Source organism: Crassostrea angulata, chromosome 9 (genome assembly GCF_025612915.1).
Source record: "Crassostrea angulata isolate pt1a10 chromosome 9, ASM2561291v2, whole genome shotgun sequence".
Taxonomy (NCBI): domain Eukaryota; kingdom Metazoa; phylum Mollusca; class Bivalvia; order Ostreida; family Ostreidae; genus Magallana; species Magallana angulata.
The window spans coordinates 11,679,315-11,702,810 of NC_069119.1; the positions used below are offsets into that span (position 1 = coordinate 11,679,315).

At 32.8% G+C, this 23,496-nt stretch overlaps 3 protein-coding genes across 4 annotated transcripts in view; 1 reads left to right on the top strand and 2 right to left on the bottom strand.

Moving 5' to 3' along the window:
* Positions 1-23,496, top strand: part of LOC128163383 (uncharacterized) — a 94,241-nt gene that overhangs the window by 43,200 nt on the left and 27,545 nt on the right. The window lies entirely within an intron of this gene.
* LOC128163385 (uncharacterized) lies at positions 1,303-10,445 on the bottom strand. The gene is made up of 7 exons (XM_052826975.1): positions 10,255-10,445; positions 9,961-10,059; positions 7,677-7,793; positions 6,904-6,954; positions 4,945-5,038; positions 3,884-4,047; positions 1,303-2,899 (listed from the first exon to the last, which is right to left on the bottom strand). Exons 1-7 carry the CDS (start codon positions 10,313-10,315, stop codon positions 2,652-2,654), a joined length of 834 nt encoding a protein of 277 aa, XP_052682935.1. The 5' UTR covers positions 10,316-10,445; the 3' UTR covers positions 1,303-2,651.
* LOC128163386 (uncharacterized) lies at positions 10,638-13,959 on the bottom strand. 2 transcript variants are annotated; one of them, XM_052826977.1, is made up of 2 exons: positions 13,474-13,959; positions 10,638-11,745 (listed from the first exon to the last, which is right to left on the bottom strand). In XM_052826977.1, exons 1-2 carry the CDS (start codon positions 13,646-13,648, stop codon positions 11,414-11,416), a joined length of 507 nt encoding a protein of 168 aa, XP_052682937.1. In that variant the 5' UTR covers positions 13,649-13,959; the 3' UTR covers positions 10,638-11,413. The 2 variants fall into 2 exon arrangements, with proteins under 2 accessions (XP_052682937.1, XP_052682936.1); XM_052826976.1 differs by having other exon boundaries at positions 10,639-11,748; positions 13,474-13,946.

Sequence of the window (23,496 nt, forward strand, 5' to 3'; positions counted from 1 at the left end):
CTTCAGAACTACTGTGGAGTCATTAGATTTCGTGGTAGCTCAGTTTTCGTGGAATTCATGGAAACCTCTCATCAACGAATTAATATCCTCCACGAGATAATAAATAAGTGTTATAAAGTCATTTTTCCTTTTGTAAGTATATATAAGAAAATACACGAAATTACGTTCCCACGAACCAGTAAAATTTAATCAATCCACGAACCCCCCCCCCCCCCCCCCCCCACGAATTTTAATGATGTTACATTTGTTCTACCTTCCTTGTATCTGGTATGCTAGTTATACCGCCGCATTGCAAAAAAACTTGTATTTAGATTATTGATTATTGGTCTATGTTGAGATATATAGTGTTCAGTTACTACTGAATATAACAATTTGTGTTATATAAAATACAACACATTATAGTTAAATAATAAATGAAGCCCTCTTGTTTTTGGTACTTAAATATCGTAATATTTACTTGTAACCAAAGCAGTGCATTTTATTATTTTTAAAATATTTTCGTAAGTGTGTATCTGTCTGTATGAGACAAAGTGCAACAAATAGCTAAGGCGAAAACAAAACTTTTCATCATTACATGTGTTTGGGTAATCCCTTTCAAGAACTTATTGTTATAATAAAATGACATCGAATGCGATTTAAATTAATTAAGACGTAAGTTGAAGTCATGAAAGTAAACCACATTAATTTACAAATGCATAAGGACGTTTACTACACACATTTAACATTGTATTAACACATATTTATTAATAAAACACTATTATATGATGCAGGGAAGTTACATATGCATCATAGAGAGGTTCAACATGGCAACGGTATGTTCCTTGGCATCCTTTGAACTTTTGAATTTTTTATAAACATGATTATTATTTATTAATGTTCTTTCTTTTTTTCATTTCAGTGACCATTTTTTGCGAATATTTCTTTTAGAAATATCAATTTCAAAAAGCCATTTTACAACAGATAATATACTTGAAAATTATGGAAATTCCAAGATTTGTAACTCGTGTCACACCATGATATATATTGATTTATCTATCTGAATGTCGGCCTCTGTTACATATAAAGTTACTTGTATTGCGTTATAGTATAAGATATAGATATTTTCCCAACTAACAATTAAGTATACTGATCTTGACAATTTTAGAATTGTTAATAACATTTCAGTAGCGTTGGTGATTTGAATGTACCTATGTCATAAGCGAACTTGCATACCGTTTTAAGTAACTACATGTATACTCCTTTACTTATTGGTTATAAACACTTTGACATATCATTTTTACAAAAAATACATTCACTCTTAGGATTAGTGTTGAATTTTATTTGTTATACATGTTTTACTGCACCAATGGTGTACACATGAGCAAAATAGAGTTTATAGATCAATAGAAATAGAAGAAAACTAAACATTAGACTGTCTTTCATCTCAGAGTGATCAAGACATCCACATGCACATAGTTATTGGTACAATTATGTATCATAAAAAAGTGCATATTTTGATTTTTCGTTCAGCTGTTTAAAAAAATTTAATCATTCTTGCCCAAAGGCCTTTATGATAGATTTGATTACCCCCGACCGAATTTGACCACCTCATAATATCCCAAGAATGGTTTTTTATTACCAATATTTATAAAATTTTCATAAATTGTACAATTCAATATTGAAATAATCATTGATGAAATGTATTGGAATATACATTACAAAATTCGTTATCGCAGAAAAAGACACCGGAAAATGTAAGGATCTGTGTACATGTATACATAACCAAAATACAGCTTAAAAATCAATAGAAATAGGATAAAAAATTAGACAGACATTAGACTCAGAAGTACCAACACGGCATATGCACTTGGTAATGGTGCATTCTAATGTATTTTTTTTTAAAGGTGGATAACTGATATTTGCTTATCTGTTTTACAAGAGAAAGTTCTGCCTTTGAATAAAGAATCTTGAAAGGTTACTGAATGTAAAAGATATGTCATTTAGTAACCTTTTAGACACATTTTAGATGACAGAGCTTCATCCTGTGTCTTTTTCACAGGCAAGACAAAAGTTTATGATTGTTCAATGATACAATGATGAATACAACGCAATTAAGTAATTGCATGTTAAGGTACAACACCGTTGGGTATCAAATTGTTTCAATTGATTGTCATCATTCAAGTAGATTGATGCAGCCTTATTTACTCACAAACACATCTTGTTCCATCTTTTGACTCGTCCATAAAAACATGCATCATTTCGTATATGAATATCATAGTTTTCCTCGCTACACATGTACATAATTTATGTATGCTGGGTTAATTTCGTCCATTTTCACTTGCAAATAGTAATAATCAGTCCGGACACGGTCATGCTCACGGAGAGATGATCTGAGACATGGGATATCTCCCGCTGACAACGAGGGCAGAAAAATGAAACGGAGGCGAATATTTTCCTGTATACAGTATCTTTATATCAATGCTCAATCGAAATCCACCACTTTCGCCATTGCTCAGTAAGCATTGAAAATAATGTCCTTATGTTATTATAATATTTATTGTTTTAACGTGCGTTTCACAAGATACGACTATAATATCATTCATTACAAGGTACACAGGATTTCGTTTTTAGACGTGATTAGTCTGCGAAAACTCATTTGATAGTACTTCTGACTAAGACGGTTGTAAATTATTGTTGTATTGTGACGTCACTGTTGCATATTCTGGTGGCGTTTCTATTACTTCACTGGAATCCTTGTTTAATGCTAAGGATGACGTAGGTAAAGATTCAGTTGATTCAAAAGCTTCGTTTGACCTTGACATAATTGATTCATAAGATGGCGGCGGTTCCATATGAGACGGAATGTCATTTTGCAGTTCAAACGATACGTGCTGAGATGTTCCATTGTCCACCCTGTTAACTGTAAAATATTAATGAAAAAAATATCAAAAGTATGCATTATTTTTAATCTCATTTTTTTCTTCAATATCTTGGACTCCAAATCACATTATTCTCAAGGGCTCCATTAAAATCGTCAAAAAATAATTATGAAACACGTGAAGAGTGACCATTGATGACAAAAGCACATTTTGTTTTACATATTTTTAAACCCGGAAATTCTCTCCGCAGTCGTCGCAAATATTTTTAACGAAATCAATATACTTATGTGATATCACGTGATAGAATTCGAAATTAAACTTCATATTTTGTCTTTGAGAGCATAACACGGCATGAATTTAATCATTCAAAATTTAAAGATACAGCATAACAACTTTGTTTTATTTCTCTCAAAAATCACCGACAGATTCCATATTTGTATATTATTTGAAAAAGTAAGCATTGTAATTTGTAGTAAAAAAGAAATTCTTTTTAAAAGGACTTTTGGCAACTGCAACGTCGCAAAAAAGAAACTTTTGGCATATAACTTGTTTCATAATGGCATTTAAGTATTTATATTTTGCCAAGATAGCAAACTTGAAGGTTAAAGTTGAAAATCCATACTTTCATATAAGGTTGCTAAATAGCTGCGTCCATGGACATTATATAACGTATTTCACTTGCATATGTAAAATGTACAAAGTTAACGTAAGTACAGCTATGTCCACATATAGATTTGAAGTTTAACATTCATGATTTAATGTACATGTACAATTTACTGCCATCTTGTACTTCAATATACAATGTATTGTCCGTCCATAACGGCTTAAAAGGAAAAAAAATGTTACACAGTGTACTGAACTTTCACATAAGTTAAACGTTGGATAGACGATGAACATGTTAAATGTATCATCCAAGTGAACTTAAACCTTAAACGTTAACTAAACTATGAATACTTTACTTTAAAACACAAAATTTATAGAATGACATAAAACTAAGCATTGCACGATATTTTAATGAGCTTTACTTTCATGGAAGGAATTTAAGGAAGGATTGGTCATCTGGCTCTCTGCACTGGCCGCGGTTCTCCACATTCGGCTGGATCTGTTCCGTGACGTGTGACCGTCCCTGCTAATATCAGTTGAGGACCGAGAAGCACTAGACCCAGGAGAAGCACCAGAGTTTTTTCTTCTAGAAAAACAGTTACATGTATTATAATAACAGAACATGCGCAAATGCAGAATTTGTTTCCTAAAGGGAATAGGAACATTTGTCCCATTTCCGCTGTATCTTTATATCTACGAGTGACTACACAAATTAAACAATTGCTTCAATGTTGATATCATAATTTTTACAAAAAGCCTTGTCATAGATGTCATTTATATTTCCCCTAAAGTATATTAATGCATATCTCGTTTAAAGTTGGTTGCTCCAAGAAAAACATTCATAGTACTGCCATACAATATGGCCGGGATGTGCCTCATCCAAAATTACGTCTATCGAAAACCATGTATTATCTCCCCTGAAAAGATTGTATGACCCTATGTTAACCAAAGTGAATCTCTTTCATTTAAATATGTCTCATGTCAAACTTGACTGATATCGACAATGTGGTTCTGGTGAAAATGTCGAAAATGTAAAATGCTTAAAAGACAAACAAACAGATGGAAAGACGGACGCCGGACAAAAAGTGATCAGAATAACCCACTTGAGCTCTCATCTAAAATAATAGTTTTCTTTGATATTTGATCTGGTAATCCAAAAAAAGAAATAGTCCTTAAAGATACATTGTAGCTCACTATCTCAAGGTCTATACTTTTGAAGACATACCGTCATATAATTGCGATTTAGATGTTTTGTGAAGTTGTTTGTATTGATAGATTTTGTTGAATATTATTATACCTCAGTGCTTAAATTATCGGTTTTGTTTCACGCAGATCCTGAGTTCAAATCATATCAGAGGTTATTTCCCCAATTTGACTCATATACTTCCTATGCATCATTCTGTGTGTCATAACCAAGTCGTTTTTTGCGGTTTGAGGAACTATACAAAGTACATGTATAGTGAGCCACCTTAAAACAAATTACCTTATTCCTGCAGCAATGCAACAGCAAAAAAACGTCGCGCCTAAAATAATTAAGGCGATATAACCAAGGCTATTATATACAGCACTGGAGTCATCTACAATAAAAAAAACCCCCATAGTTATTCATTGATAAAAATCATCAAATTATCATGTTTTACATTTTGTTTTAGGTTAATTCATTTAAATCTATCTTTTGCTGTTTAAACATCTTGTTGTACTTATACAATGGCGAAATTTTGTGCATTGTTTTTTTTATACTTGTGAAATCCTAGAAATCATTAATGTGTTGTTGTTTATGAGATTGTGTAGACATACTGTATACAAGGTTATTTTCGCCCCTTCTACACTAGTCTTGTAAATGGTTTCGCCCCTTCTTAAATTCGCCCTGACAAGATTGTGTACTGAAGAGATAACTTCGAATATTGGTATTTGCCCAGTTCTAAATTCGCCCGCTGACAACGAGGGCGAAAATCAAACAGGGCGAATATTTCCCTGTATACAGTATATCAAGGAAGGACATATAATTACAATGAAAGTACTGAATGCAGGAAAAAAATTCAACCTCCTTTATTTTCGCCCCATTTGCCGTCGTTTTCAGAGACAAAATTAAGAGTGTGCGAAATACAATGTCTCAAATTATGTTTCTTTTAACACAACTGTATCTAGGCGAATTCAAGACTGTGCGAAGCCGTTTGCAGATATAGAAAGGAGAAAACAACACGGGGAGAGAATAAAACGCTTCAAACAGTATTAGAATTATTGACTTTGTCTACTACGAACAAGCATGAATTAAAAACACAATTTCAAAAGTTGACACTTAGAATATAAAGAGAAGTCATTAAATCAACAGAAAGTGGACTGAATGTCTAGAAAGGGGACTAAAACAACCCACAAATTTGCCTTGGGTTTTCCGTATACTTTCTCGATGCTTCGAGAAATTTCCATGATTGCTTGCAAAAATTGTGCCTATTCTTTTATCTGTTAGTATTTATATTTTCCAGTGTCTTTGTTTCTGATTACACTATAAATAGATTTTGCAATGTATTGCCCGATACATTTCATCACTGAGTATTTCAATATTTAATCGTGCAATTTCTGAAAACTATATAAATATGTGTTTTAAAGAATCATTTTTTGAATATTTTTTGAATACATGTATTATGGGGTGATAATTTCGGCCGGGACGTGATCAGATCTACCTTAACCCCATTTCGGTTTTACTGGATTGTTATTGGATTTGATCACCCCTAATCCTACTGTGGAATTATGAAATTTCGTGGGGGCCAATTTTCGTGGTTGACTTAAATTTTACAGGTTCGTGGGGACGTAATTTCGTGTATTCTTATATATCTACAAAAGGGAATATGACTTTATTACCCTAATTTATCAATTCGTGGAGGATGTTATTTCGTGGATGAGAGGTAACCACGAATTCCACGAAAATTGAGCCACCACGAAATCTAATAATTCCACAGTATCTGATAACCTCATCATTTTTAAAGAGCGATTCCTATCTCCTTGTTACAGTGTACTGTGTTTCGCGACTGTGTGAGGTAAAGTCGGCATAATGCATTAATTTTACATTTTAAGTGTCTTTGTGATAACAATACAACTCGATTTTGTGTTGTACAGTGCAATCAATTCAAACAACGTATTGTAAAGGCGCATGCCTAATTAAAAGATAACACATACATATGCGTTTATTCTAAAATTTACTCGTAGAACAATTACTGAAAAATATAAGATATAATGAACCATTCTTTGAATATTATGAGGTGATAATTTTGGTCGGAGCGTGATCATATTTATAATGAAGCCATTGGGGCTTTAATTGGATTTGACCACGCATTGACCTACTACGAAAGTAAACTATGTCCGCTACAAAAGTAAACTATAAAAATCTTTATCACTTCCTAATACTCAAAGAACGATTCCTAGTTCCTTAAAAATTTTTTCATACCTTCCGAATTTCTGTGCGTGTTTTTATAGATTATGGGAGTTATCTTTCTCTCTGAAAAAGGAAAACAAGGTAACGGTATCAAACCAATTAACATCACATATGTTCTAATTTTGTTGTTCACAAATATCTGAATTATCCTTTTTCAACTAGCTAGCATTGCATATATTAATAATACTTTTTCCTTAATAAATCTTGGCCAAAAATTTACTGAAAGAAATAAATTCGAAAACAAAAACGCAGGGTGGTATTTTCTTTGTGTTTTTTTAATGAACCATGCAAACTATAACTAAAGGCATGGAAACAGCCAGGGACGGTAAAGACTAAATGATGACGTATTTGTACGGTTTTAAACCCAAAGAATCTAGGGGTACACTTTTTATCTACAACAAACCAGAATTAAAGGTTAAAAGACTAGCTGGAGGCTGAAATTCCTCCATTTAATTAATGATATGAGTTTCAAATTTCCAACGCAAAAGCAATTTTTATATATATATAATACAAATCGATCAAGCTGGCTGTTTATTGCCCTCTCTCTCTCTCTCTCTCTCTCTCTCTCTCTCTCTCTCTCTCTCTCTCTGAATTCGATGCAACGCCCAGAAGTGAAATAAAATTGATTTTGAAAGTAGTCTTTAGAATTGGCACATGTTTGACAAAAATTTTAACTAAAAAAGTAGATGGACACCTTCTCTAAAAGAAAAACACGCTTAAAATGCAAAAAATGATCTTTAGTATTATTGGTATTTCATAATATAAAACATTATAAATCATTATACCACAGCGCATGCCCGTCCAGCCACTCAGACATCGTGTACAATATCCTCCGCCATGATTGCAATCAAATTCGTAGTAGCAATGGCAACGTGATGCCATAGTTATATCGGTCTTGTTATCTGGAAAAAAAATTAAAACAAATAGAACATTTATAGCAAGAGCTTGGACTTTTGGTAGTTGTGTTAAACATCGATGTGACGTAGGCCTGTCTATTTCATTGTCAACCACTCAGTCGTGGCTCTCTGAAATCAACAAGATTTGTCCGGCATTTGAGCTAAGACTGCGCAATCGGTGGATATTTTGCTTGAAACCGCGTCATTTTTTACTTGTTTTGACGCAGGAATTAATAGCTACGTCGGACTGAAAATCCAAGGTCTTGTTAAAATGGTTCTTAAAAAGTTGTTAAATGGGGTACAAAAGAAGAGCCACAAAACACCAAGTCAATATAAAGTTGATGTTTGCATGAAAACTTAAGAACGGTGGTATGCATTATTTAAGGAAAAAGAAATCATTCTTTTAGTATTAAATGGTGGTAATTTTGAACGTGACATGGTCAAATCTAATAAAACCCTGAGGGCTTTATGATAGATTTGATCACGCTCCGATCGAAATTATTACCTATTAAAATTCAAAGAATGATTCCTTGTTACAGAGTAACTTATATCTATATAATTATTAGCAATTGTACGATTAAATGATAGAATATCCATTTGATATATTTATGTGATTTTCATTTCTATTAGTTATAGAAACCCCGCTCGCACACCAAAAATACGGCATTTGAATTTATTGGATTCTACAACACAAGATCGATTTGTAGTGTTATCACAAAGACAACGACACTGAAAAATGGAAATATTATACTATATGTCTCTCCTTTATAAGAAGAGCTTTGTTAAAAAAATATAGAGAAATACTCAGATTTTTAACCTAAATCATACGATTTTTCTCGTGAATTAATTAATAAGCAGGCTGGGTGGCCAACTTTATCATAAGGTCTGCCTTAATCTTTAAAATATACATTTATATTTGACTATAAACTATTAAAATTTTAATACATTAAAGAAAAAAAGTTTTTTCGATACCTATGTACCGAGCTATTGGTCTAAAGATGGTATATGTAGCCACGAGTATCCAGCTCTATTAACAATAGTTTATGGCTTGAGGTAATCTCTAAAGTTTTGAGATTTGATGATCAGTTTGTTGAACATCTTGAGCTTTGTGTTCTCATTTGCGAATTTCGTGCGTTTGTGTGTCAGAATCTTTAGCATACAATCGGTGTTTTAATTATGCAAGACCCCCCAAATGCTTCATCATTTTACTCTCATATAATTGCATTATACCGAGTTTAACACAATCGCGGAACAGTGTACATGAGAATTTAGACTGTCATATAAAAGAATAAGGAATCTATGAGATGATCAAATAAGGTCAGGATGTGATCAAATACAAAGAAGTCCAAAAAAGCCAAAAACACATTATGAAAGATTTAAGTCAATCAAGCCTGACTATATGGGATCACCTCAAAATATCAACAGAATATTTCCATAATACTTTAAATTTTCACCAATGGTATGATTAAATATTCAAATACTCTTTTGTGAACTGTATTGGACAATATATTACAAAATTGATTTGTAGTGTTTTTATTGACAAAGACACTGGAAGGTTTAAATGTTAATGTATCTGAAGCATGTTGTAATATTAACCATGTACTGAAACAATCTCATTGTTTTTTACAATTGAGGTAGGAATCTAACTAACAACACATAAAAAATGATACATGTAAATGAAAAAGAGTTGCCCCAGATTTAAAAAAAAAAGCTGTCAGTGTAAATATCAAGCCGAGCCCAAATTTCTACAGAGATTTTGATTAACATATACATGTGCTGGGTTATATGCTTATTATAATGGCATGTGATTGAAGTGTCATTTTGAATAGTTTATACCACTGGCAGATACACCTGATCTCAGAGACGCTTACATTATTTGAAAAAAAATATTCTATTGCTCTAATAATATTTCATAACTTAAAGACAAGTTGGAATAGTTTATACCGGATAAACCTTATCTCAGAGACGCTTACATTATTTGAAAAATAAAATAATTTATTGATCTAATATATAATATTTCATAACTTAAAGACAAGTTGGAATACATGTAGCATATAGCCGCGTGTATGGGGGTGTTTCTCTCTCTCTTTCTCTCTCTGTGTGAGAGAGAGAGAGAGAGAGAGAGAGAGAGAGAGAGAGAGAGAGAGAGAGAGAGAGAGAGAGAGAGATTTACCACAGGAGATGCCTGACCATCCTGGCTGGCAGCCAAAAAAGCATCTCGTTTTTGCTCCTGTTAAGGCCTGGCATTCAAAAAGTTTACGACATCTGCAATCTGGATATAAAAATGAAGTCAGAGGCATCATGAATCTGTCGGCGTTGCTACAGTTGTTGCTAAAACTGTCATTCTCATATTACTGTATAACAGCTCACATGTTTAATTCTGGATTTTTCTGTATCAACACGACAATATGTATCATAACATTGATTAGACGAAGTAATCATAGGAATTTTTAATTCAAAGACAAACCTGAATTCGCCACATCTACGAAGGAAAGGCAAAAAATCAAAATAAAAAGTAAAACGTCCATAAGACTTCCGTGAAACTTCACTTCCGGTGTTACCAAATACCTGTGTCGTCAGACGTAGATACGGGGTGACCCCTGTCTTTATCTCTGTTCGATGGGAGATTGTTTGTATACACCAACCGATAGAATAAAATCTGTAGATAGGTCTATGTTTACCAGTATCGACCTACGCGTAACGTATATATACATTTAACATATGAATATGAATATCAAAATGCCAAGCAATTTTTTTTTTTAAAACAACAATTCATGTTACTGTACCCTTTGCTTTCATCGTAAGACTGCGATTTTCTTTTTTATCTAACATCTATAAAAAGCAACAACGTATTTTAAAAAATACATTGTATGTTTTATTTGCATGTAAAGAATTTCGAATGAAACTAATGCAGCTGTATGTCAAAATACATTTAGCGTAAGAATATAAATATCAAAATGCCAAACAATTATTATATAAAACTACAATTAAAAAAAACTGCGGGTTTCTTATTTGTTTAACATCTTTAAAAAAACCAACTTACAAAGTGTTTTAAAAAATATGTTTTATTTGCATGCAAAGAATTTTGAATGAAACTTATGCAGCTGTATGTTTCAATCGTTATGATTAAAAAACTACCATGAATTGAAAACGCATAAACAGTACAAGTTAACACGTTTAAAGCATAACTGTACATGTATACACTGCCCGATATTTAATAAAGCTTGATTACAAGGAACCGTTTACTATAATTATACTTGTATGAAAAATTATTTCCCTTGCAATATACAGTAATTCTTCGTCATTATTTTAAACAAATTTTACAACATATATATATGAACAATGAAAAACAATAAAAATAGGTCACAGAGTCGCTTTTGATAATTACATAAGTTCAATCATTAACATGTTGGTGTTAATTAATGTTATTTCATGCGCATTAGTAAAAATTATGCACACTTTTCCCATTACTTCCATAGTTCATGAAACTGCGACAGAAATATGTTCCTCATATATTAAATTAAGCATTCCAATAGGATTCGGAAATTACAAATTACATAAAATCGGTAATGCGCATTTTTCTTCTTTCATATTCTTCAAGCTAGCGTTCCAATCGGAACCGGAAATCACATAAAATCGGTCATGCGCATTCTTCTTTGTTCTTTATGTGCAGTGCTTACAACCGCAGCAAGTTCCCACCGGTTTATTCCGCGTAAAACGTTCAACAATTGCTCTACCATTCTGGAGGTTGACTTCGGACCGCGCCAGGACCACAACATCTTGAAATTCTGCAAGACGATTGGTTCATTTAGTTTGCTCACTTCATCAATCACATTTGTCTTTATTTTATTGATGGTGGATCTATGGACTCCTAGTTTGACGGCGATTTGCTCTATCAACTGTTGGTTCACGAAAGAAGCAAACGTCATAAGGCTCTGATGACTGAGAACCAAGACGTCTTCTGGAACGAAAAAAAACCCCTCGTAAATGTTGAAATAAAAATTCAATTGCAAGTCATTTTCTTTTCAAATTCAAATTCAAATCCAAAATTCATTTTAATTAAATTTTTCAATCGAGATATCAGAGCAAATAAAAAAGGTTCTTTTGTACATGTAGATAGATAGATAGATAGATAGATAGATAGATAGATAGATAGATAGATAGATAGATAGATAGATGGATGGATGGATGGATGGATGGATGGATGGATGGATGGATGGATGGATGGATGGATGGATGGATAGATAGATAGATAGATAGATAGATAGATAGATAGATAGATAGATAGATAGATAGATAGATAGATAGATTCCGTTTTTAGTATGTTGTGTTTGAAATATTATTATAAATTACTGAAGGTTTCCATACCATGAAAATAAATTTTAAGAACAATAGTAAAAAAACCATAATTAAGTTATCTTTTAATCTTGTAGCAATTTTACTTTTTCTAAAGTACGTTGCCGGTCAAATGAATCGCAGTCTATTGATCGGCAGTTCAATAGATCACTTTCAAATCTTAATACACATACAAAATAGACGAAAATAATTAATTTGTAATAAAACAACAAAATTCCTTTGATTAGGTTAAAAACAAAATACATTACAAGTAGGCATAACAACGACAACTGGGATATACAATAGAAATAATACAATAAATAAGTAGTTACGATGGCCCAGTGAGGTAAACGTTAAGATTATGCAAAATCTATTTAAATTTTACAGCTTATATATTTATTGCGTCTTAATCAAAATCAGTACTTAAATTGGCACCTGCTTGTGTTTTCAAAATCCATTTTTATGGAATTTTAATCCTTGTGTGCAGTAAAATAATGCTGTTGTTTGTTTAATTCCCCGAGGCAAGAAACGCTACTCTTTTATTCTATATTTCTTTCCTTACGATGTAAATGGTGTAACTACATGAATTCTGTACAAATTGTGTAACGTATAATTTGTATTAATACACGCTGGGAGAAGGCGAATTAATTGTAAATTATCAGAACTTGTGCCGAATCCCATTTAACAAAATTGCAATAAAATATGTTCAATTCAAACCATACCGCAATCTTAGTGTAGGAGCCGTATAACTTATCACGAAATACTAACATCAATACACAATGCCCAACAATACAAGATAACGGTAATTCAAAGCTACACCTGTGGTGGTGGTTCCATTGAATTGTATCTAGTGCCCGTTCTTTGTGTAGTGAGGACCCACTGGTTTAAAATTTATCAGCAACCCCGGATTGACAGTGCCATAATGTCGGTACAAATTGTGGACTTGTAATTCTGATTGAGTAATTAAAGAATGAGAAGGAACAGGTCAGGTGTACTGATAAAAAAGGGACTGTATAATGTGTACGTTATTGCGGAGTGTTTAGGGCCACTGAAGAGAGAGAGAGAGAGAGAGAGAGAGAGAGAGAGAGAGAGAGAGAGAGAGAGAGAGAGAGAGAGAGAGATGCTGAAACACAAAAATTGACAGACAGAGAAAAAAGAGAAACTAGAAAAACATCACATCATATTGATTAAACATAATACAGAATGGGAGAAAAAAAGTAAAATTGTTGACGAGAGAGAGAGAGAGAGAGAGAGAGAGAGAGAGAGAGAGAGAGAGAGAGAGAGAGTAAAAGCAAAGGAATGTTTGAGATAGAGACGACAAAAAACGATAAGAAAGAAAAACTAGAAAGACCTTTCTTTTTCCTGGCACTGGTCACTCTGTTAGAAAAAGCACTAGATGGCCGTCCTCCATACAGCTTGGTGGTCATCACTGATCTAGCCCGGGCGCGGGGCGTGTCCACCGACCCTGACTCTATTCTTTGATCCGCCCCATTATTTTCTCTTCTATCACTGTGTAATTCAGACATATTGATATGTAATTCTTACACTCCAATTATCACAACACCATTCATTATGTATAGGATGCAGATAATATCACTAAGTTAAATTGCATCGTTTTTCTATAATCACTGCACTCCACAGAATGTTGAATTGTTCAACGGAATAATTATATATTGTGTACGAATAATCTCCTTCCCAAAGAAAATATAATCTTCTTATTAGCTCTGCCGAAAAAAGAAAAGAAGAAACGTCACAACATTTATCCGATGTTTTGGATGCCACCTAACTGCACAGATTAATTATGACCATGCAGCGTTAAATTCATGCATGTGTATTTAATCTCCTTACGAACATTTAAATCGGGTCGGGTTCACAGACAAAAGCTAAGTTAAAGAACTGAGCCCGATTAAATTAATAACGAGTGGTTACGTAAACAACTTGTAAACAAATGTTGAGATTAATAAAAAATGTGTATATTTAATGACTTCCGATGGTTTTTACTTCTAGGGAGATTTAAAAGGAAAAAGTTGATTCAAGTGTGAGTAACGGGGAGGTCGGGTCGTTCAAAAGTGCATTGTATTGTCCCATTTTCTTTAACACATTTCATTACAGTGGCAAGCAACTCAAATTAAGGGTCCTCCACACATCTGGGAAAAGTGCTGCATACAAGACCATTCTTCTAAATTACGTAAAGCTATTGGTTTTTAGCATGTGTTCGACCTGAAAATAACGTAAAATTTTTTAATGTATTGGGAAAAATCATCTTTGTGAATCGTGAAAATAGAAGTCCCTGCTGTATTCGAACTCGGGACCTGCGGGTTGGTAGACTGAAGCTACCCAAATTGCGCCTCGGAGTTAGATACCAAATCGTGGAGATGCCTAAAATGCTTTACAATGCGTTAAAATCGCCATGTTGTGACATACTTTAATAAAAAGTAGAAGTCATGGGATGTCGAGGATCCTCAATTAAGTATCCATGTGGGAACATTCACACACTTCTAATTTTCCCTGTTTAAAATATGCTATCAAGCCGTGTCGCGTATTCTTTATACATGTAATTATAAAAAAAAATGGAAAAAATTGAATGATGAAACATTTATTATGTTGACGACTTCGTTTTATTACTTCGCTGTGTTGTAATTTTGGACCTAGAATTTTCAATGTTAGTGATGTATTTTGTATATTCTAGGTTTTGTATTTCAACCCGTCGAATTCAACATTTACAACGTTAACATTACACATCCTTATTTGTCATAATGTGTGTACGATTATTTTAAAAACCACAACAAAAATTAATTTTACAATCTTAAGTACTTATTTATATGAAAGTAGGAACTCATTTTGTGCTTAAATTTTATTCATACACCACTGAATTACAACTTAAACTGTTTAAATACTTAAAATTTAAAAATAAATTGTGGGCTTGTAAAAGACTAATAAGAACAGTAAAAAAATTTGAAATAAATGCTTATCGATTTGAGCTCAGCAATTCTTTTTTAACTGTGTGGAAAAAATGAAGCTTTAAAATATAGTATCTTATATCTTATGCTTTTGACATCGGAAATAAAAAAAAAATTAAATTAAAAATAAGTATGAGGATAATCAAAGTAATAAATAACATAACACTGCGACTCTGTCCTGCTTTTTTTTTTTAACTATAAAGATTTATTTTTATATCATACATGCATGCAAGGCACGTACACTGTTTTAACGGAAACTCCAGAGTATTTTTTATAGAGAAAATGGGGTTTAGAGTAACAAAGCGATAGCGATGTTATCCTTTTAGAGTGCGATTCATGAACAGCAGATGCTTAAAACAAACCGTCATTCTTGTCGGCGACATACATGCGGTTACAAAAATGCCTAACTTGGATTGCATTTTTAAATTGCCTCCCTAATGCTTCAAAATGCGTTTGAAATGTAAAAAGCATGTGTTAAATATCAGTGCTGTTTTTAATTTTATTGTTTCCACATAAAAAAAAATGTGCTAGTATATGTTCGGGATATATAAATATTTAATTCAGTGGACCAATCCACACTTTACAAAAGTTATGTCCCTTGGTCGCCATCTTCAGTAGCCTTTGTAGTTTAGAGGTTTATAACTTTGTCATTTGACATTAAAAATCTGTTATCGTAACGTACTTTGATTGTCCAAAGATGGGGCAACACATGTATCGAAGGAATAAATTAAATATATAGAAGAAAACTATTTGATAATGGTTAATAAAAGATATTAGACACATAATATATAATATTTGTGGGATAGTAACAGCTGTATGTTTTTACTAGAAAGGATAAGCACTTAAATGCTCAATTTAACTCTCTCCCTAGGTGAAGAGTTTTCCACTTTTAACACCATCATGCTACATGCAGATGAGTCAATCACAAAGGCCAACAAGGAACAATTTGTAATGAGGAAGTGACAGTGACATTGTATTCAAACATCTACTGCGGCATGCGCGGATCTAGGGGAGAGGGGGGGGGTAGGGGTAAGAAGGATCCAGACCCCCCCCCCCCTGCAAAATTTAAATTTCTTTGAATTACTTTAGTTTAAATTTACATTATACAATTACCAAAAATATGCCTCAGACCTTCTGGCAAACTTAAATAACCATCGGGAGCCCCCTTTTCCCACCCCCTCCCCCCTTTCGAAAAAATCATTTCTGAATCCGTGCATGCACTGTTACTTTAAATTCTGAAAAAGAGAGAGGATAACATCATTCGATTATATGGAGATTTAAGTATTTAAAATGTAAAAATAAATGCATAAATGATGAATAAAATCCTATTGATGATATTTACTCCTCACTTTGTAGGTAATTATTAATCTTTTAAAATAACTTGGTAATAATATAAAGAACTACTGATATTTCAATATTCCGCGTAACATAAAATAGTCATGCCCATATTGATCAATGTTCCACCAAACAGTGTGAATTAATATTTGGGTACATCGACATTTGACATTCATATCTGAAAACAAATATCTTAATCATCAAACGTCCACTATAGACCAGGAGACCATTATAACCGTTCATTCATGTAAAATGATTTCCTGTGGTCAACATTTTAATATTATTTTATTTAGGACGAGCTATATACCATGCACCGTGTCAATTTTTCCTACCGATATTCGTCATTAATTGCTTTGATAAAAAGTAATGCGAGGATTACATGAAGGAAGCATGAATGAATTACGTTATTAACGCCTAACATGACCTCCTCCCTTCAGTCAGTTTCCGTACTGTCCTTTCCAGAGATTGCGCATACGCAAATTTAGGGAAGGATGTGTATATCGTATAACTACGTTTAACGGACAATGCTTAAACCGTTATAGTTATTCTATATTAGAATGAAGTGTACACCTCCGCATGGAAGTGATTGTCGAAAACAAGAGGGGGCTCTTACTCAAATCGCATGACCTGTGACGAAAATATTACCAGAAACAGGCTCTTCTTCCTGTTTCCCGATCTTATCTCATTATGGTTAAGTCTCTTAAGTCTCTCTCTTGTATCCTCTTAAAGACAGAGAAAAGCGTATTTAAATACCCGAGCTTCGTCGTGTCCTCTCTTCACACCCAATTTCAAAGGACGTTAAAATAATGATGATATCCGACTTATTTAAAAACAGAATAGGAGATCACGTGACGAAAAAATCCCGGCTTTTGATAGCACGATATACCAAGGGTTTGTGAGGAGCGGTGCGGATCAGAAACTCTTGGCTAGCGATGATGCAGGTCGTTTTTTTCTACGATTCAGTTCAAGATAAATAAAACTTTGTTGCACATAATCCGTTATCGAGTTATTTGAATAGTTGTATTCATCTTATGACACCACAAACCTAGCATGAATCTCTTTCATCAATTTTAAGATATAATTCTGTTTGATTTTGAGACGTGTTAGTAGTTTCATTATTGTCCAGTGTCTGTTACGTGTAAAAGTAGGAAGTGATATTCACATACAATCTTCTTTGTCTTTCAATTGAAGAATAAGAATATGAAACCACACAACGTAGTACATATATTTTGACCTGAAATATGTCTATATGTCTATATTAAGCTTGATAGACGGATGAAATTTAGAAAACAAATTATGAAAATAACAACGGTTATTAATATACCGAACAGAAGTCACAATAGAAAAAAACATGATGTGTGCTCAAAAGGGCATGGCCATGATTTTGGTCAAAAATCATTTCTCCGTTTTCAGTGTTTACATTGCTTTCGTAAGGCATTTTTAATAGGCAACTAACATTTGAGTGTCACTCGCTGAGTTACATGTATAAGCGAGTTACAGAGCTTACAATTCCTTACTATGTAAACAAAGCTTTTTTTCATTTTGAATATTGATGTGAAAATTCTAGATTTAGGCTTAGAATGAATGTGTTAAACGTTATGAACTGTAAATTTATGTCTAGAATGAATAAGATGGACATATCAGCTTGAAACAGATTTTTTTGCTGGTATATTAAACCTATGTAAACAAAAACAGGGCACGTGCCTTGTTTACACGACAAAGAATTGTGAGCCCTGTATCTTGCTTATAACTCCACGACTGACTCAAATTTTATTTGATCATTTGAAATGCATTCCTTAAGCATGGTAAATAATTAAAACACAAAAATAGAATTTGACCAGAACCGTGACCATGCTCCTTTAAAAAAAACTTTTGACCTTGCTAAAAACTATTACTGTCTGTTTTTGTTTTTTGTTGTTATTAAACTATTTTCTTATTCATGCCAACAGCCTCACTGTATTTCGGCGGTCTTTCTGTAAGATTGGGTGGCTTTTTACAATGTTACTATTGATCGTATCAATTTGAAGGCGACATTGGCGATTACAGGTCAAGCAGCATCCTTGAGGTGTTTGCAGACTATTCTAAATTTAGCAACCAACCTACGAACATTTGACCATTTCCCTAGATATCACAGAACTCACTGTATATATCTACAGGTCCAATGCCGAGTAAGGACCTACCTTTTATTTAGGTCCTAATTTAAAATGCATCGTATGCTCTTTTGTCCAGTCATTTTGAGCATCGTGTAATGAATATGCTTTAAGACAAAGTGCATAAGCCAGCATAGGCGTCGGAACCGGGGGGGGCTAGGGGGGGCTTAGCCACTTTTTTTGCAAAGTTATACCTAACCATTAGAAAAATAGCATGATAGAGGGTTCAGCCCCCCCCCCCCCACTTTTTACCTTGAAAGATTGAAAAGTTAGATTCAAAAGCATATTCCCCCCCCCCCCCCCCCCCCCCCCCCCACGGATTAGGAATTCCATGATTCCATGGGAAAAAAAAAATTGGGTAATTTTCTTTTTTTTTTTAGTATAGGTTAACTCCCCCCCCCCCCCCCCCCCCCCCCCACGGATTAGGATTTCCATGATTTTGGGAATTACTTTTTTCTCAATATTTCTGAGGATTAGTCTAGCCCCCCCCACTTTCAGTTTGCTTCCGACGCCTATGGCCAGTGATATTGTGAACATGAAGTTATCATCTTTCGCTGCGGCTCAGTAATAAACCGGTCAATGTGGTTTCAGAAAGATATTTACACGATTTTTATGCAAAGAAGATAAAATGACATAATTTTAAATGGTTTGGAAAAAAGTTGGTTAACTGGTTGAACAAAGTGTGAGAATCATAATTATGCTTTCCGTTTATATCTGTGTAGAATGTAAGTTCAAAGCAACGTATTTTCATCCACATTTCAATCAAAATAAAATCTATAGTTGACTCTACATTGCCATTCTTTTATAACATGTGAAGTTTTAATAAGTTACATGTACATATCAATTTATTATCGACGATTTTAAATAAATAAGTTTTGCGTAAAAATTAGCACATTATTTTACAACATACTTAAAACAAACCATTTTAAAAATAATTTGTACTTTAGGATAAGTTTGCTCTGATCAACAGACATCAAAATCCCATTTTAAAAGTGATCAAAACCACTCTGAATGGTATTTTTTCTACAGGATGTAAAAAAAAAAGGATCAAGAAATTACGCAAATATACAATCCTAACTAAATATATAGTTTAATATTTTTTAAAACAAAAGACTTAAAGATGCATTTTAATAAATCAGCGACCTTTTTTAGGCTTGTTTTAATAAAATATCATATCTCTTTGATTTTCGGTTGGTCAATAGAATCAACACGGAGTATTTTAATCCGTAGCTTAGTTGCATAATTCACTGAAAATATTCATACAATTTAACAAGATTTGATGCACAAACTAACAAATTACATAATAAAAATCTCACAGTCTCGATGAATCACCACTTTTCAACTATTTAAATCAGTTTACAAAAAATCTCTCAGTGTCTCACAAAACACTGTGAACAGCTGCTCACCAAGGCTTAACAAAACGGAAACATGACAGAGTTTATATAAAATAATAAACTTCCTCCTCTTGTGTTGTAGACACTCGTCAGATAAGGACGAGGAGTGATGGAGACACCATACAAGCTTTTCGTGTTGGTATCTGTGTACCTTTCTTATGATGGGTTGTATCCAGTGTCTGCACTGAGTGGCCCCTAGTAAGACATTTTTCTGAAATTTATTTATAGTTAAGTAAAGAAAAAGTTACATCTTTGCATCTGTTGTAACCAACGATTTTGTGTTGCTGAAGTAATGTTGTATAATTAACAGCAATGGCGTTCGGTGTAGAAACTTTAAAAAAAATGTAAATTCAGGCCAAATATTATTTGGCAATTATAAGAATGAATGCTTGTGTCAGTTTGATTGATTGATTTCATAAATAGACATCGTAATTTATGCTTTAGAGGAGAAAGGTTCTCATATACTATGTTATTGTTCTTTAAAGTAAACTCATTACTGGTTTTTTAATTTGAACAAACTCATAAAATAATTAAAATAAGGTAATAAGGATCATCATTAAAATAATTATTTAATGAATATCACAATACTTGTTTTGTGATAAAATCCCCAATATATCTGCAAGGATTCACTTATACTGTTAACTTGCTTTTTTCTTTTACGAACAAACAACAGGTGAAAGTTTCACTTAGATTAATAATATATTGCTCCTAGGTAATGTCTAAATATATAAATGATGTAAAATCATTGATTACACGGTTAGTTGGGGTGTAATATTGTGAATTTAAAGTAAGTGACAAATAAGCAAATACCGTGCTGATTATGAATACAGTAAAACACGCTTATAACGAAAACGTTAACAGTCAGATCAAGAATTATTTTACAATATACACCATAGAATAGCATTGAAATCGCATACCATAGCATTTGAATATCATTGCATATCATTAGATTCTTATTTGTCATAGTATACCATTGCATAGCATTTAAAATTACCGACTCGTTTGTTGTAATTCTATTTTAAAGAATAAATGTTTTCATTGCAGATTCCTGGTAAACTTAAGGTTCTTTAAAAATATTATACCTCTTAATATAAATTACTGTATAATGAATTGACGCCTATAGTTAAATGATTTTCATTCCACCTAGGGTTTTTCACATCTTGTGTAGCAAACGGATATTTAAAATGTCAAAATGGGTTTATTATATTTCAATGAGAGCTATATTTAATTTCATAAAAGTTGGTTGTGCAATCGTTTCTTATTAAAATGACATTTCTTTCTGAAGTATAAAAACAGAATATTGTAAAAAAGAAAACAATAAACATTCAGCAAAATTAACAGTTCTAATGTTAGCTCTACTGACTTAGATTTTATATTTGGAACTTCATCCTCAAACAAACGTGTTCACACTTGTCCGGGGATTTATATGGAATATATCTAAACTGCTTAAAAACATCCGCCTGCAATTGAAGGAACTGCTATCATTTTTTTCAGTCGAGAATTGGTTTTCCCCTTAGTTTGAACCCTAGCTCGTGCAAATTATTCACTTAACAACACGCTTACATTTGTCGTTCTACATGTTGGGTTTTCCTAACAACTGTTATAACACTTTTAATCTCCTCTAGTTGGGTGATGTTCATGTAGATTTTTTGTAGCCTAAAATTTACTGTAACCTTTTACTTACTTTCAACTTTCTGAATTAACCTCCTATATCCCAATTTTTGAAAAGGGAAAAGAATTATATAAAAAAAACTGTCATCTAAAACGCCTCGATAGATATTCTCCTATCAAATTCTCATCTATAAAATTTCAATTTTTAAGAAAAAATAAGTTGTGTCATTGTCTTGCATATTGTATGTGTTTCTTAAGTACTCTTAGCGTAACAACAAGTCTCGGGAATCTAGATACTCAACGATCACTTAACTATTAAAATCTAAACAATACTTCAGAATAGATTTATCTCCAACACGAGACGAGATGAAGTGGAATCCATAGACAAAATTACCCATTCAATTTTACTTCCTTTTAGTTCAACATACACATGTCAATTTAAATAGTGTGTAGTTAACCTCTGAACATTGAGAAAATGTGTCTGAGAAGTAAATATTTTATAATTATACGAGGGTTGTTCGGAAATTATTGAGACATTTTCTCTTATTCTTTTAGTAAAAAGATAAATTCTTGAAATTTCACCAAAACATACTTCAGGATAGAGATTATCAATGTGAAAAGTTTCTTGTCCATGGCATGAATAGATCTTTCCTGGTAAGCTGACCAACTTGCCTTCGTCCAGTGACCCGGCGCAACCACGCACTTTTCGCAACGTCATTTTAACGCTTCTTATTGCTCGTGTTTTAAACATCTTACAAACGAACGGAAATAAGAAATATTCTTTATTTCTTATCTTTTCATTTCAGATGTCATTATTTGTGTTTCTCTCATTCTTGTTTTTTAGGGAAAAGATCAAGTTATTTTTACCCAAAAGTCTAATTAAAGTGAATGTCTTCTGCAGTCATTTTTTTTTATATATTTTAGAACTGTTGACAACAGTTTGTGTGTCAAAAGTACTTGATATTTAATCACTTTGGCCAAATTCTAGTTAAACAATCAGTGAAAAAATATGATGAACTGAAGCTCTATACCTTGTCTTGTCATCGTATAGTTTTTTAAGCAATTGCGTTGTCTTAAGAGGTCTTCTTATGAGATTTCTACCAGTTTGACGGTTTTTAATGCGCCGCTTGGCGTCAAAATTCAATGTAAAGTCGTTGTCAGATTTCTATTGTTTGGCAAATATATGTGTACCATATCCGTATTTCAACTCGAACATCAGTGAAACTTAATCAAAAGTTAGTCGCAAAAAATAGCAAAATGAACATATTTAATTTGATTTCTTTTATCAATAACTGTAATTCTACGGACACATATAAAGTAGATGTTTAAGTTGTTAAATCTCCGAGTTCATGGCTGCGCCGGGTACCCCGACCGCCGACTTGTTTATCTACCGTCGTAAACAAAATATTAAATATTCTTTTAATATTACTTTGTTTTATTATTTGTTGGCGTTTCTTCAGTGTCGATGCCAATTTTCACCAAAATTCGTAAATTAGAAAATAAAATATTCGAGTTGTCTCAATAATTTCCGAACAACCCTCTTACATGTATTCAACTAAAAAGATATATTTATATTCATGGACTTATAAGTCACTTTCCAGGAGCATGTTTCATTAGAACAACAATCATTGCTACGTAATGTAAATTACGTAAATTTCAGCAATATCTGAGAATTTCAAAATAATTCCGTTTATGCATTTTATGCCATTCAAAACAAGTTTATTCTACGAATGTGTATGTCTATTCTCTTGAATTATCAAAAATTAAAAAAAAAAAACGAGTTCAACGATAAATATGTAACAAATAATAGAAATTTGCATTGAACAGAAAAATAAAGTTGAATATAAGTGGGGTCTTAACAGTCAAACTGACAGATTTATCGATTTATAAATTCCCTTAAGAAACACGAATACAATGTATGTCT